This window comes from Phyllostomus discolor, chromosome 7 (genome assembly GCF_004126475.2).
Source record: "Phyllostomus discolor isolate MPI-MPIP mPhyDis1 chromosome 7, mPhyDis1.pri.v3, whole genome shotgun sequence".
In the NCBI taxonomy this organism is placed as follows: Eukaryota; Metazoa; Chordata; class Mammalia; order Chiroptera; family Phyllostomidae; genus Phyllostomus; species Phyllostomus discolor.
In genome coordinates, this window is record NC_040909.2 from 47,346,206 (window position 1) to 47,360,970 (window position 14,765).

The 14,765-nt window shown below is 47.6% G+C and overlaps 1 protein-coding gene across 23 annotated transcripts in view; it reads left to right on the plus strand.

The window, feature by feature from the left end:
* The window catches only part of CACNA1D (calcium voltage-gated channel subunit alpha1 D), a 323,145-nt gene that overhangs the window by 224,868 nt on the left and 83,512 nt on the right, over positions 1 to 14,765 (plus strand). For 13 of the 23 annotated variants that reach the window (XM_036030892.1, XM_036030894.1, XM_036030891.1 and 10 more), the window contains exons 10-12: positions 10,128 to 10,215; positions 10,558 to 10,617; positions 11,666 to 11,692. In XM_036030892.1, the coding sequence (XP_035886785.1) occupies positions 10,128 to 10,215; positions 10,558 to 10,617; positions 11,666 to 11,692 (175 nt within the window). The remainder of the gene's footprint in view (positions 1 to 10,127; positions 10,216 to 10,557; positions 10,618 to 11,665; positions 11,693 to 14,765) is intronic. The other 10 variants (XM_036030907.1, XM_036030897.1, XM_036030898.1 and 7 more) reach the window with 1 other exon arrangement.

The window sequence follows — 14,765 nt, forward strand, 5'->3', positions numbered from 1 at the left end:
TTTTTAGACGTATGCAGCTGTTTCTGCGTTAACAATGGGGTTTTTCTAGGGCCATTAGAATCTGAAAGCCTGAAGTTCTATTTTAAACTCTTCTCATTGTCAGTGATTAGTCTTAAAAAATAGCATTAAAAATAATGAAATGCTTTTAAAGGGAGCTCATTCTAAAGTTCTGGCCAAAAAAGCAGGGCAGTTTCACTGTGGGAACTAGAAATGATCAATAATCCCCATCAGAGGGGAATGGATGCCCAAAGAGAGGGAGGGAATGCTTGACACCCCACCTCTGGCCGCAGGAGAGCCTGTGTTCTCTTCATCAGCCCCAGGGCGGGGCCTTGAGCACGGTCCCTGCCTGTCTCCTGCTACGACTCTGCCCCGCCCCCCCCAGGTCTTGGTGTGCAAGGCTGCCACAGCCGTCGCCTCCCTTCCACACCTGCCACCTGGACCACTTTTACTGCGATGTCTGATTTGAGGGTCGGCTGAAAATAGTGATGGAATAGCTGTTTGAAAGCACAAGGCATGGACATTTTCTGGTCCTATTTAAAAGGGTTCTGTCTTCAAAATTTGATTTCTAAAACTGCTTTCATCACAGTTAAACTACCTCAGGGTACACGTTCCAAGTGGCAAGTATTCAACTAAAATCCGTAGAGCAAAGGGCTGCCTTTGGAGCTGCATGTGGCAAACACATGGCCAAGACTGCTGTGCTCTCTGGAGAGGCTGCTGGAAGCACCGTGACTGGGGAGGCCGAGTGGGGGAGGGCTGCTGCTCCCCTGGTGCTACTGGGAGCAGTTGCTGGTCCTGGGTAGGTCTCCTAAGAGCTGAAGGGAGACGAACTTGAGGGTGGTTGCCCCGCCCAGGAGATGGGGACAAGGAGGCACTCCTGCCAGGTTTGTGGAGTCCCAAGTCAGGGCTGTTTTGTTTGCTTTTAATTTATTTTAATTACAAAAATAATATTTACCCTCTGCAAAGAATTCATATAATATCAAAGAAATAACATTCTCTCGTTCCTCTTCTGAGAGAGAACCAGACCTGGCAGTTTGGGGCCTTTTCTCCCCGACCTCATCTGTGCACGTAGGAACACAGGACTTGGTGCAGACAGCTCGCTCACGGGTCCTCACTGGGAGATCACCCAGCACAGAAGGTTCTGCACCTTGAGTTTTTCACCAAACTGTGTGCTGCAGACACCTTTCCATATTTTTAAAACAGCACCTAGACTATTTTCAATAATTTGCTAATATGAAGGCTGTAGCAGTGGACTGGATATAGCACATGGGCCTCTGCTTTGCAGCAGTTGTCAGAGTTGCGGGGTTGTCCTTGTTGCTGTGATTGGCTGACTGACATCTTCTGTACGGTGAGACTGCGTGTGCCTCGGGGAGGGACCAGGGTCTCTTCCTGCTCTTCATTGTGTGGCCAACACCTAGTACAGTGTTTATCTCAAGTACTATTTGCTGAATGAAAGAACAAAGAATAACATCTCACATTTATGAAGTGCTTGCCCTGTGTCAGACACTTTTAGGGCTGTGGGTGCATGAATCCATTATTGCTCATGCAGCTCTGTGAGACAAGGACTTAACAGATGAGGAACCTGGAGCACAAAAGATGTTAAGTAGTTTCCCAGGATCCCATGACCATTAAGGCAAAGCTGGGATTTGAACCCAGCTTCTGGCACAGTGTTCACATTAGCCATTATTAATCCCCACAAATACATGCGCATGTGTCTGCACCCTCATGTTCACATTCTTGTGGGAGATTACCAGAAAGGGTTTTGCGGGGTCAAAGGGCATGCCATTTAGAAATAGGGGTGCTACGCACAGTGATGGCAGGTTTCATCCCCACTAACGGCGTGTGCACGTGGCGTCCCCCACAGGCCCCAGCCCACTTGGCATTCTTTCTGCTGCCCCCACCGCCTTTGCAGTCCCCGTCTCTGGAGCGCGTGGCCTCTACAACAAGCACTAGCCGGTGTGGAATGACTACCACATCTCAGGGCTGGAAGGTGCTGGAGACCCTGGAGTCATTTCATTTCTCTGGCGACCTAGCAGCCATAGGGGAGCTATAGTCATGGTGGCTGACCATGCCTTGCCAAAGCTGAGCACAACTCTTGTATTACCGTATTCACTAGTTTCCTCTTAAAACAACCCTTTATGACGTGTAGGTCCAGCTACTGTTAACATCTCGAGAGTGATGAAACTAAGGTTTAACAAAGTTGGGTAACCTGCCCGTGGTCATCCAGCCAGTGAGTACAGGGCTGGGATTAGACCTGGTGTGCCCAAGCCCAGCGCCCACCTTGCGGACATCCCCATGCCCTGTTCCGGATAGCAGCACTGGCTGGGCGAGAACAGCGGTCAGCACCCAGGACTCCTGACTCCCTCTGAAGTGCCCTCTCCCTAACACCCTTCCTACCCTTCCTACCTAGGGGAGGGCAAACACTGGAAACCTTTGCTTAGACTAGGTTGATTGTTTATTGTTAGTGGCTTGGTTATTTACTGCCGTTGGTTGTTTATTTAGGACAAATTCTTAAAGACAGGCATTTTGTTGAGTAGCTATAAAACGGGCACTTTTGCTGCACTGGCCAGATCCTGAACTGTAGGTTTTCTCGTAGGACAGTTTCAGGTTTTGCGTATCACAACCCAAGGATGTTTGCACCTCTCAGGTCCTCAGGGGCCTTGTTTTCGTTGCTCTTGCTGCCCTCTACTGAATCATAATGAAATCGCTTGTGTTCAACCTGAAGGGGTCACATTGGCCGACTTGCTAAAAGAGGATAAGAAGAAAAGGAAGTTCTGCTGCTTTCGCCAACGCAGGGCTAAAGATCACGGTAAATCACTGAGCTTGAACCTTGTCTCCAGGAGACTCTTCTCCTGGGACCTCTGCTGCCTGTGCTCGCACATAGGCATGGTGTGACGTGCATGTCCCTGTGTGCTGTGTCTGTAAGATGCCTATGTTTTAATTGCCTGATTTCTTTGAAACTTGGTTGTGCTGTTTTTTTCTTGTCTTTCCCCAAAATGTGTATCTTTGCAAGACAGCATTGCAAGTTCCTTTCTCTGTGAACTGTACCTTTTAAAGAGGCAGCTGAACCAACTCAGAAAATTTATTTAATTCAGCATGAATATTCTTAGACTGGAAGACAGACTTTTTAAACACTTTTCCCCAAATGATGCTTCTTCATCATTTCATCTAAAATGTCTCAGTTTGGATGAAAGTCCAATGATGTTATTTCATTGATTTTTTTTCCCCTCAGGGTACATTTTTCAAATGGCCTCTTGGTCTTTCACTCTCTGGCAGGTTTGCCCAGGATCAAGTGCAGCCTACTACAGGCTGTTTCACAAATGAAGTTAAAAGTATACTTCTAGGATGCGAAGATTTTTGGATACTTGCTGTTCAAAGTAGGAATGAGGAAAGGGCCCAGGGGAGAAAGAGTCAAGTTACCAGCTATGCTCTAAAATAATGCTAAACATAGCCCCTCCTTGGAAACCCTGAGGTTAGTGTGAGGACCATCCCCAGGCAGGGCAGTTATGTGAACAACTGGCACCCTGCCCGGCCCGCCAGGTCACCAGCATGGTCCTGCAGCTACATCAAGTTTTGCCTCTGCACACCTCCCCATTTGCCTAGTTACCCCCACCAAGACAACTCTGCAGGAAGAGTCTGTCTTAGACGGCTCTGCAGGGACACAAAGCAAGCTGCTAAGATAGAAGAGGGGACATGTTGCAATATTTTCTCAGGAGTGACCTCTGCCACCTGTGGGAACACTGAGTCCAGAGGCTTTGGGCATTGGACTTGAATGAGACATGAGTGGCCTGACTGAAGGTTGTATTAGATCCCTGCTCTCATCAGAAGGCCTGAAAGGGCAAAGGGGCAGAGAGACTGCCAGATAAAAGCCCCCATTACTCTAAGAACATGTCGTGGTGCCAGGAAGAAGAGGACTAGGAGCAGGAGCTTGCCTGACTGTGGACAGTGAGTTGGGGGCAGAGATGAGGCTGATTTGTTCGGCTTCAGTGTTTTTGAAGAAAAGGCTGGGTTCTCTGCAGCTCCTGGAGGCCTCTGCAGGAAAAATGGGCTTCAGCTAAGCAGGAAATTCTGCCATGGATGAAAGAAAACACGTTTTCAGAGACCATTTAGGACTGTAGCTCTGGGTAGGTCATAAGGAGGAGATGAGTGGTTTCTGTCCCCAGAAGAAAAGGGACCCTTCTTCTGGCTTCTAGGTACCTGCCCCCCTAAGCCATGGCTTGGGCCTTTTGACTTTTCAAGGATTCTTGAGGCTTCCTTCTTGGCTTTCTGAGAAATCTCTAGGGAGAGGAAACAGTGTAGTATTTCCAGGAAACTTTCTGTATTTTGAGTAGTGGAAGTCTTTTATTGACTGAGATACTCTGGGACCCCAAGACAGGCCCTGACATTGCTAGTGACAAGGGAGGCAGAGGCTGTTGTGTGGATGCTGTGCTCCCCGTGTCACTGGCCATGTAGGAATAGTTATTGTCAGGGCATGATTCTTGCTTCAGACACAGAAACCTTGGCCTGGCCTTGACCCACATTCTCCAAGAAGAGTCTGGATTCTTTAGAGCAACAAGAATCTGTTACCCTGAGACAGCTAAGCATGTCACCACTAGTGAGCACAGGCAAATTCCTTCAGGGGTTGTCGTGGCACTGCTTGTGCTTGTCATGAAAATAAGATAAAAACACAAGATCTTGGCTTCAGATCCCCTCTCTTCGAGGAAGGTGTCCATGACTGCCCCTGCTCAATTGTCCAGCCTCACCCTACACCCTGCCTTTGAACGGAAATAGTGAGGAGCTGTAGGCTGCAGGGGCGTGGGGGGAGATGTTGAAAGAAATCCTCAGTGTGCGCAAAAGCCTGTTCTGTGGGGCCAGTGGAGGAGTGAAGCTCCTGGAGGCCCAGGACATCCGTGGGCGGTTTGGCTGGCTCGGGGGTCTCGGGGGCCACTCCTTCTTGTGCTTCTCCAGTTCCCAGGCTGTTCTGCTGGGAGGTGACTTCTGGTGACCCTCCTGAGGGATTAGAGGGGCCTCACAGTCCTCATTCCCTGCTCTCCTTGCTGAGCTGGGGGAATACCAGGGGAAACCCCCCTGGTGCTGGGAAGAAAACCAGACAGCCTGTGGGTGTTTCCTCTTTACTCAGTTGTAGGAGATCAGGGGTCATGGGTCTCAGAGATGGTGTCACCCGGCACCTGATTTCTAGGTTAGGTAACTAAGTGCAGGAGGAAAAGGGGCTGGTCCCCATAACACCAGTGACAAAGACCAAGCTTCTCTGACATTCTTCTGGAGTCTTGGCCTCAGTAGCCTCCAACACTGATGGAAGTTGTTCTGAGATTTTGCTGTGATTATTCACAGTGAACACAATTTTGGGGCTGCCTACTTGGACCTACACACAGACTCATCGATTGCGTTGCATGTGTGTGTATATGTTGATTTCCCTCTGAATTCACAAGCCAGGCCAATTTGGCTGAGAGGTGTGTTGTCCTTTAGACTGTGAGTAGAGAGAGGACTATTCAGGCATTGGTGGAAATGCTCATTGTGGTGGCCCGAGAACGTGCATTTCCCTGGTTTATTTTGTGTGGCGTTGCCTATGATGGCATCAGGCCCAGTATAAAGTGTTAGGGAAATAATGTGACCTGGACTGCCGGGAAAGGCTCTGTCATCTGTGGTCCAGGGTACACTGGGCTGCTATCTGGCCTCCTTTCCTGACTGACAGCAGCACTCAGGGCCCATCCTCAGCACCCCGGCACTTGAAGCCCAAGTGTCAATCCTGGAGCTCTCCCCAGAGAGCCCAGTACATGGAACAGATCACGAAGCAGGGGGCCTGAGGTTCCCCAGATTTCCAGCAGGTAAATGGCACTACAAGCCAGTATCACACTACAGGCGTCAGGCTTGTCCTCATGCCTGGGTTCACCCAGATTCACTGAAAATGGTTTTTAAATTTATGTATTTAAAAAAAAAATAAGAACTTCCTCAACAAAGCTCAAAAATTCCCTGGAATGTGTGAAGGAAAAGGACTTAGAACTTCTCTGCATGCAGATGGTCTTGGGCTTGCTTCTGCAGGAGGGTCTGGTGCAGGCGGCTGGCACAGTGGGGTCAGAGGGGTCTCTGCTGGCATCCTGATGGGTCTGGCCACTCATCAGCAATTAACACTGGATCCCTGCTGAAGGGGACAGAGGGCAATTGGTTTGGGGGAAAGGGCATGTGTTCCAGTGATTTGCCCATGGGTTTATTTACTTGGGTCTCTATAATTCTTTGTTTTGATTTTTACAAAGTCTCAGTGTCAGCTTGAATTTCGCACTATTCACGTTTGCTGGCCTAACCTTTGGTAAGTGGTCAGGCTGTATGTCATGTTCCTCAGGGTTCATAAATGTCATTAGGGCAGCAAGTCAATGCCAATGGATTAGAGGCTTGCTTGGCTTTTGGGACTTTTTGATTTGTGGAGTTTTAAATATGTACCACTGTGTACACCAACATACACCAATACCAAAATGTATACCAGTATATCACCTATGAGCCAAAGCCACAGGGAGGGCGTGGCTTGCTGGGAAGGATGCCGAGGAGGGAGCAGGAGAGCTTCCTCGTGTCTGAGCTTGTGTCCCACGGCCGGCCAGCCAGTTCTCCCATCTGTGAAATCACAGAGTTTGTTCATGGAACCTCAGAAATCCCTTCTAGTCTTAACCATCTGTGATTCTCCTGTCTTCATTTTTAAAAATGTAGTTGAGATTGTATGGGGCCAAGTGAAGTAAAACTTGTATCAATTTATTAACATTAAAAAAATAAATGTCCAGTGCAAGTGAAGGGTGAAATGTTTTAATGGACACACAAGCTCCTTGCTTATGCCCACCCGGCCTGATATTCTCTATGATTTCGGAAAAGGAAACACTGTCCTGCCATGGGCAGAGAGGTTGGAGTGGTTCCTTTCTGTCCACTCCAGAGTTCGGTTCCTCTGCTTGGATTTAGAGACTGGATCAAGGTCCATTTCCAGGACCAAATGGAGTCACCAAATTCTAGCATAGTCACTCCCCTTTCCCTCTCCTCCCCACTCTCTCTGGGGACATCATTCTGGAGTAGATTTATTTATTATGGGTCTGTGGCTCTGTAGGTGTCAAGCAAGTATAACAAAAAAAATTGCTGTCCCCACAACAGGCTAAGTTAGACAGAAGTAACTCAGTGTTGGATGGGAGAGATACAAAGCAAGAGCGAGTCGGAAGTGTGGAAGACTGTCACATCAGATGCTTCTGTGCAATAATGCATGTGGCTGGGGGGAGCGGCACTGGATTTAGACCATCCAGGGAATATTGCTTTGTATCCAGAGAGCTCTGTGAGAGCTTTGCCAAGATGATAGAGTTACTATTCATGAGCCTCACTGATTGCCTGATGCTATGGGCTTGTTTGGGATGACCCACTGTGGTATGACCCTCACTGTGTTTTATCTCATTTAGTTCTGCCAGCAGCCCTGAGATGTAGGTACTCCCCATTTTACAGGTGGGAATATGGGGCCTTGGAGAAGCCCACTGACCAACGTGAAGTTAAACTTAGATCTGGGCAACCTGAGAGCCCATGCTCAGCCACCACCCTGCCCCACCTGAAGGAGGGGCCAGCGTCAGCTGGGAAGGCTGGAGAACCTCTCTCCGTCAGCACAGCCCTGATGCATGCCACACCACGTCTCTTGTTGTTGCTGTTTGGGGATTTTGGCTTTATTTCTCATCTTTCCCCTCATTTAATCTAGAGAACAACTAGTACATTTCAGTCACTAATAGCTGGCACACAGCCAGAAGTGCCACTCGATGTCTCCTCCACCTGCACAGGCAGTTTGTACTTCAATCTGTTTCAGTCGTGTTGTTTGAAAAATGAAGCTTAGGAACGAAACGCTGCAACTGTATCACTCTCATCATGGGGCATGGCCCCAGGGGATAAAAAGCCATACAGATTTAGCTTGTTCAGAAGTTTGCTCTTTTCAAAATAATAACTAAAGTTATGACATGATTAATAGTAGAACCATGAAGTAGTTAACTGTTAGAGATGGAAGGACCCTTAAGAGTGTGGAGTTAGCAGACCAGGACACTAAAGCCTGGAGAGAGGGGGACTCTGTCCCACGCAGAGTCAGGACCTGACTGGGGCCTGAGGACCCTCACCCCCACTCTCAGCTTCTGCCCTCTTAGGCCACCAAGGAAAACATTCCACAGAGATGGCTCATGGTCATATTTATAAGGGTCTCCCACTGTGATTTTCTTCATCCTGTTCTTGAAAAGAAGGCTGACCCCATGGGAAAAACCTATAACAATGAACTTTGTTGAATTTTACAACTTTTTAGTCTTTCTTCTGAAGCCAAGGCTTGGAACAGCCATGCAGAAGAGGATTGCAGGAGCATCTTTGTGTGTGTGCTTCTTTTCATAGAGCTTTCTGCTAAACGTTTTTCCATGATTGGACTATTGGTCTTCTTGGTTTATTTTTGTCTCTTTTTTTTTTTGCATGGATTTTTGAAAAAGTGAATCAAAGTGTGTAGTGGTTTCTTTTGACCTAACTAAGGAAGAGAAAGTTATTCTGTGAGAATACCAGTAGTGTGATGTGGGTCTGTGATTCTGCTCATTGGGCCTTTCCTTTGAAACCTTTGCCTAAACGTTCCTGCTGAGACTCCCACCCAGGCAGGCCCAGTTTATGGGGTGCTCACAAAAGAAAAGTGATCTTCTCTGTTGCCTTCAGGAAAGATACTCCTTAGACCTCTGGGCCCTTTGAGTCAGGTCCCCCGACCCAAGGGGAGTCATTCACACCGCACCACCACGCCTGTCACCAGAACAGGGTCAGCAGACTGGTGGCTGTGCACATGGAGCCCACTGACTCAGCTCTTTGCCCTCTGTGCTTGGGCTGAGCACAGTCTCCACCATAGCGCTCAGGCACCACCACCAGTGTTTGTGGATGAAACCGAGGCATCCTTGCTCAGAGGAGCCATGTGGAAAGAGGCCACAGGGGGAAGGCCTTCTTATTGATCCTGTAAGGTCTATAAAGACAGTTCCAGTTTGAAATTAAGCATGAGGAAAAAGCAGAGCATGTGTTTGGGTGACTCTCCCAAGTTTCCATCTTCCATGGTCTCTCCTAACACCAGAGCAGAATTAGCCGCTCCTTGCCCAGACCCCTGAGAGGTGTCTGTATTTCTGCATTTCACAGTTAATTGAAATCCATCGGGGGCTTGCCTCTCCCATGGGCTCTCCAGGGCAGGGGCAGTGCTGAGCCTGTCTGTGCCCCGCACCTCCATCACCACCTGGTCTCCAGCATTCACTCGTGATGTTTATGGAGTTAATCAAGTGGATGGGAAAAAACACTGAAGTGCCAGATGGTAGCCCTGGGGTGTCCCTGGGCCTCCTGACAATAGTGGGTGCATTTCCACATTTCCTCCACTTCTCCTGCTCAGGACCCTGCTGTGCAGGAGGGAGACATGCCCTGAGACCCTGGCTGCACTGGGACCACAGTCAGCTTTCCCCGCCGACCACTGGGTGGGGGAACCTCCTACCCACAGACTCTACTTCCTAGTACTCTAGTCCTGGTTCTTTGGTGAGAGCCTCTGTATGCTGGCTTCACAAGCTCAGCAGAACTTAGACATCATATAAATTATCTAAAGATGGTTAGAGTTCTTAAATTTTAAAAAAGACTTTGTGCTTGGTACTTTCATGTACTTCTCCATCCACAATTCCTCCTCTCCTTCAATATATTTAAAATAAGACTTTATTCGTGAAGTATTGGTCTATTCACAGATTTTCTAGTATACCCGCTGGGGCAAGCAAAGATGTAGCTGTACCTGAAGTGTCTTGGTGGCCGCGCAGTGCAAACCTGGAAGCCAGGAGAACGAGCTGGTACCAGGCGCAGTGACAGGATTGTTTCATCCCTAGGCTGCTTTTCTTGGGAAATATCTGGAGGGACAGAATTTGCTCCTGGTGGGGACTCTGGGCTTTCTGGGCTGATTAGGAAATCAGAGGCTTCCCTACGGTGGAGGTGCCTGACTTCTCAGCACTCCTTTTGCTGGTCAAGGTCCTGAGGGCCCTTCATGGCCCTTCTCCCAGGTTCCCAGAGGGTCTGCCTTGTGTCTTGTATCCAGCCTACTCCTGGGCACGCAGCACCTCCAGGGCCCCACCTGAAGGGTTTCCTTCTCCCCACAGCCAGCATGCCGACCAGCGAGACGGAGTCCGTGAACACAGAGAACGTAAGTGGTGAAGGCGAGAACCAAGGCTGCTGTGGAAGTCTCTGGTGAGTGTGGAAGCTGCCTGCCCTCTAGGCTTCTGCTGTAGTCATCTTAGAGAAGCAAATGGAGTTGGGGGGCCACATCCTCAGGGGCAAAAGGGGCGGGTGTTTGGGGGACTCTCTCAAGTTTCCATCTTCCCTGGTCTCTCCTAACGCCAGAGCAGAATTAGTTGCTCCTTGCCCAGACTCCTGAGAGGGGTCTGTACCCCTTGGTCCCTTTTCTACCCTGTTGGTCCCTTTTCTACCCCCAGCCCCTCCCATCCCTCTTCCTCCAGAGCAGCAGTCCTGCTGAAGTGCAGCCTGTTGCACAGGGTGCCAGGTAACCCACCGTCCCACTGTGTCCACTAGGTGCTGGTGGAAAAGAAGAGGCACGGCCGAGGCTGGGCCCTCTGGGTGTCGGCGGTGGGGGTAAATGGACCAGTTCTTCTCCAAGTCTGGTGTTGGTGTCAGTGCTTAGAAGAAGAGCTTGTATGGCAGAGTGGCTGACTAGAATGTGCTACATATTTAAGTTTCCCTTCGTGCATGGGTTCTCCCAACCTCATGCACAGCAGCTGGATGGCAAGACCCTGCCCACCTCTCTGCTCACAGCACTTTTTCTTGGGAGCCTTGTATCACCCTTTTCTAATAGTGGAGGGTGCCATCCCATTAACCCCCATTGGCTTTTTTCCTGGAGGATTTGGACTGCAGCAGTGGGGGACTAGTAGGGTGAAATGTGCCTGCTTGGGTTGGGGGGGTATCCATGCAGTTTTGTTTTGTTTGCTTCCATGTGGCATCTTTTAGGTCTTATGTCTGCAAAATATAGGTGTCATTTTTAAGAGAATTTGATCTCCTTCATAGAGGTGCATAAAAATGATGTGTTGTAGGCAGGATATTCAACAGTTTGCAAAATGCATTTGCTGTCTTTCTCTTCCTCTGCCCTCCCCACAATATTTTGAAGTAGGCAGGAAACGGGTTTATCTTCCCCATTTTACAGATGAGAACACAGAGGCCCCAAAAGATATGCTGCTTGCCCAAACTCACACAGTTAGTGAACAGCGGAGCCAGGACTCCTGGTCCAGTGCTTCATTAGCCACAGCAGCAGCATATGCTGCTGTTGAGCTGTGTGTCTGGTTGCAGGCAGGAGAGGCTCTGCTGATTTCAGTTTGGGGAACGTGGGTGGGGGCAGGGGAGAAGGACCCCTGGCATCACTGCCTGTGCCATGGCTGCTCAGGGCATCTGGCTAAGAGCCTCCTCTTTCTGGGGCCCCAGGGGGTGCTCCGCCTGGCCTGCCTGGACAGGCAGCATCTCATTCCTGCTCTGCAACTACCCCAGCTGGCCTGCTGCAGGAACTGGGGGTGCTGAGTCCTGCTTCTGTGCATGGCTTTTCCGATATCTCAGCTGACATGATGGGTGGGGGTCGGTGGGGAGAGTATGCTCAAGCCTTCCTAACACGAGTGATACTCTTTTTGTCTTTCAGTCAAGCCATCTCAAAATCTAAGCTCAGGTCAGTATCTTCTTTCTATTTTTACGTAAGCAGGTGTGTTGGTTTGTTACCTTTAACTTCTGAATTTTACATGGAGTTGCTCTATGGGGAACAGTATTCAGATAAAAGATCCATCTGCCTGGTAAACATTAAGCTCCTGTCTAGGAGAGCAGCATAGTTAGTAGATGCCAGAGATCTTGCCCCAGAGCAAAGATGCAGCAGTGAATAATTTCTCACCACTAACCAACCCTTCATATTCTCTCCTGGAGGTGTTTTTCTAGGAGTAATATGTCTTGTCAATTTTATACCTAAAGGTTTCTCATAGAAGGAGGTTCAGGACATTTTCTGAGGTGCTAGTAATGTTCTGTTTCTTGCCCTGGCTGTGGTTTACATGGCCAGTTGGTAAAAACTCATTGAATTATATACCTATGATTTGTGTGGTTTTCCATATAAATGTTCTTTTTAAATTAAAAACATTTTACCACTATATATAAAATTTAATTTGAACATAGAACTAAATGTGAAACCTAAAACTGTAAACATTCTAGAAGAAAACAGGAGAAAAATCTTTGAGGCCTTGGGTTAGGCAAAGATTTTCTTGGGTAAAACACTCAAAGCACCAGCCATAACAGAAAGAAAAAATGATAAATTAGACTTCATCAAAATGAAAACTCTTGCTCTTCAATAGAAAATAAAAAAAGATAAGTTCCAGACTGGAAGAAAAAATATTTGTAAAACACATTTGATAAAGGACTAGTACTTTGTATATGGAAAGAATAATATATAAGGAATAGTGTCTATAATAAGAAAGCAACCCAATATAAAATGGAAAATAGATTTTAAGAGGCATGTTATCAAAGAAGAGAGATGGATGGAGAATAAGCACATGAAATGACCATTGGTCATTAGGAAAATGCAAATTACAATCACAGTGAGATACCACTACATACCTATTAGAAAATTTCCTTACACCTATGGGTCAAATTTAAAAGTCTGACAATACTTAGTTCTGACAAGACTGTAGATCAGTGGGAATTCTCATGTACTTCCACTTGTTAAATGACAGACATTTTTAAAACAAGTTGGCAGTTTCTTATAAAGTTGAACATATATTTACCTTATGACCCAGTAATCCCATTTCTAAGATTTATGTCAGGGAAATGAAGATACATGCCTACACAAAAATTTTTATGTGTTTATGGCAGTTGTATTTACAATTGCCAAAAACTGTAAATAACTCAAATGTCTGTCAAATGGTGACTAGTTAGAGAAGTTGTAGTTCATCCGTATGGTGGAAAAATGCTCATCAATAAGAAGGAAAAACTGATAGAAGTGACAGCACAAATGAATCTGAAAAGAATTTTTGCTAAGTGAAAGAAGCCAGTCTCACAAAGTATATTGTATAGACAGGACAGGCTGCCTATTTACAGGACAGGCTGCTAAAGCAAAACAATAGGACCAACCAGCCAACCAACAAAACCCCAGATCAATAGTTGTCACGGTTTGGGGTGAGGAGACTGATTTGACCCCAAAGGACCAGGAAGGAACACTTGGAGTGATGGAAATAGTCTAAATCTTAACTGTGGTGGTGGTTACAAACAGTATATCTAAAAAGAGTAAATTTTGATATCTATAAATTATATCCCAATAAACCAGACTTTAAACATAAGTTTAAAAGCCCTTCCATGACTCCCTGTTGTCAGAGGGCATGTTAATTCCTCCATAATTTGACCCCTGGCTCACCATCTGGCCTTGTCTTTTGGTAGTGCCTTCTTGCTCCCCACTGCTCTGTTTTCAGACACACACACACATTTTCAAACACACTGTTTCTTCTCACCTAAGTCGCCTTAGTCCTGCAGTCTCCCCTGAGCCCAGTGCCCTTCCCTCTGCCCCCTGCAAACTCCTGCTGAACTGTGGAGAGTCAATGCAGATCTCGGTTTTTCAGAGAAGGCATCCTGACTCTTAACAAAGAGCATTAGCAGCTCCCTTCTCTTTGCTCCTGTATCTGGTGCTTTGGGAATAGCGCTTGGTACGGATTTATAATTTATGACCCTGCATGCTTTGGACAGGGGCCACGGGACCGTGTCTTCTTCATCTCCATATGCGCAGTGCCTGGCACAGAGCCTGGGCACTCAGCACCCAGTGGGGAGCAAGATGGGGAGTGCTGCAGGATTTCAGGGATGTGGCAATAAGGTAACCTTATTGTCACATCGGTGGGAGACACCTATGACTGGTCACTTCAGCAGAGACCCACCAAGGCTGGATCTTACTCAGGCTAGTGTCCACCTTGCTAGTGTGTGCTGAATTATTTGAAAGAATCCAGCCTGGAGGGGACAGTCTTTAGTGTCCTCTGTAGAACTTTCCTTTGCTGGGCATCTTGTTTTCAGCTGCTGTTACCACTGTAAACCATACAGCAAGAGCAGTAACAAAATGTACCTTGTTAGTTCTAAGTCTTGCTGAAGAGTTAGCACAATGCTTTCTTTGCCTGGTCCCTGGGTTTCAGTGTGTTTAACTTGGCAGTGCAGCTGAGTCAGCCACAGCTGCCGCCTGGACACAGCCTAGAGAGTCCTCGGACTCAGGCGCCACGAGCACAGCCTGCTTCACCACACCGTCCTGGGGCACAGATGTTTCCACAGAGAGACAGGGTAAGGGAGAGAATACTTTCCCTCATTACAAACTGGAACTGAAAGGCAGTAAAGGACATGCTACTTGTCTGTTTGGCTCAGCTCATTTTATTTGCATGAAAACATGATTCAATATTGGCTCTTCTCCTAAAGGTATATTTTGAACATCACTAGTGAGAAAGGGCACCTGGTGACTCAGTATGAAGACTCATGTCCTACTCAGCTTCGGCAGCACTGCCAGGCTCCAGAGAAATCTCCCAGATTTAAGAAAGGACTGAAAGTTTCCCTAAAAGGAAAACTGGTTCTGGAGCACTCCAATGCCTGATAAATTTTGTATGATGATTGAGAGGCTGCGACAGATGTAATGACAAGCTAAGTGGCTCTGTGCACCAACAGATCCACGTACCATATGGGGGGATGTGAACTGCATATGCATGATAGCTCAGCTTTGCATCTGCACACGGGTTTGG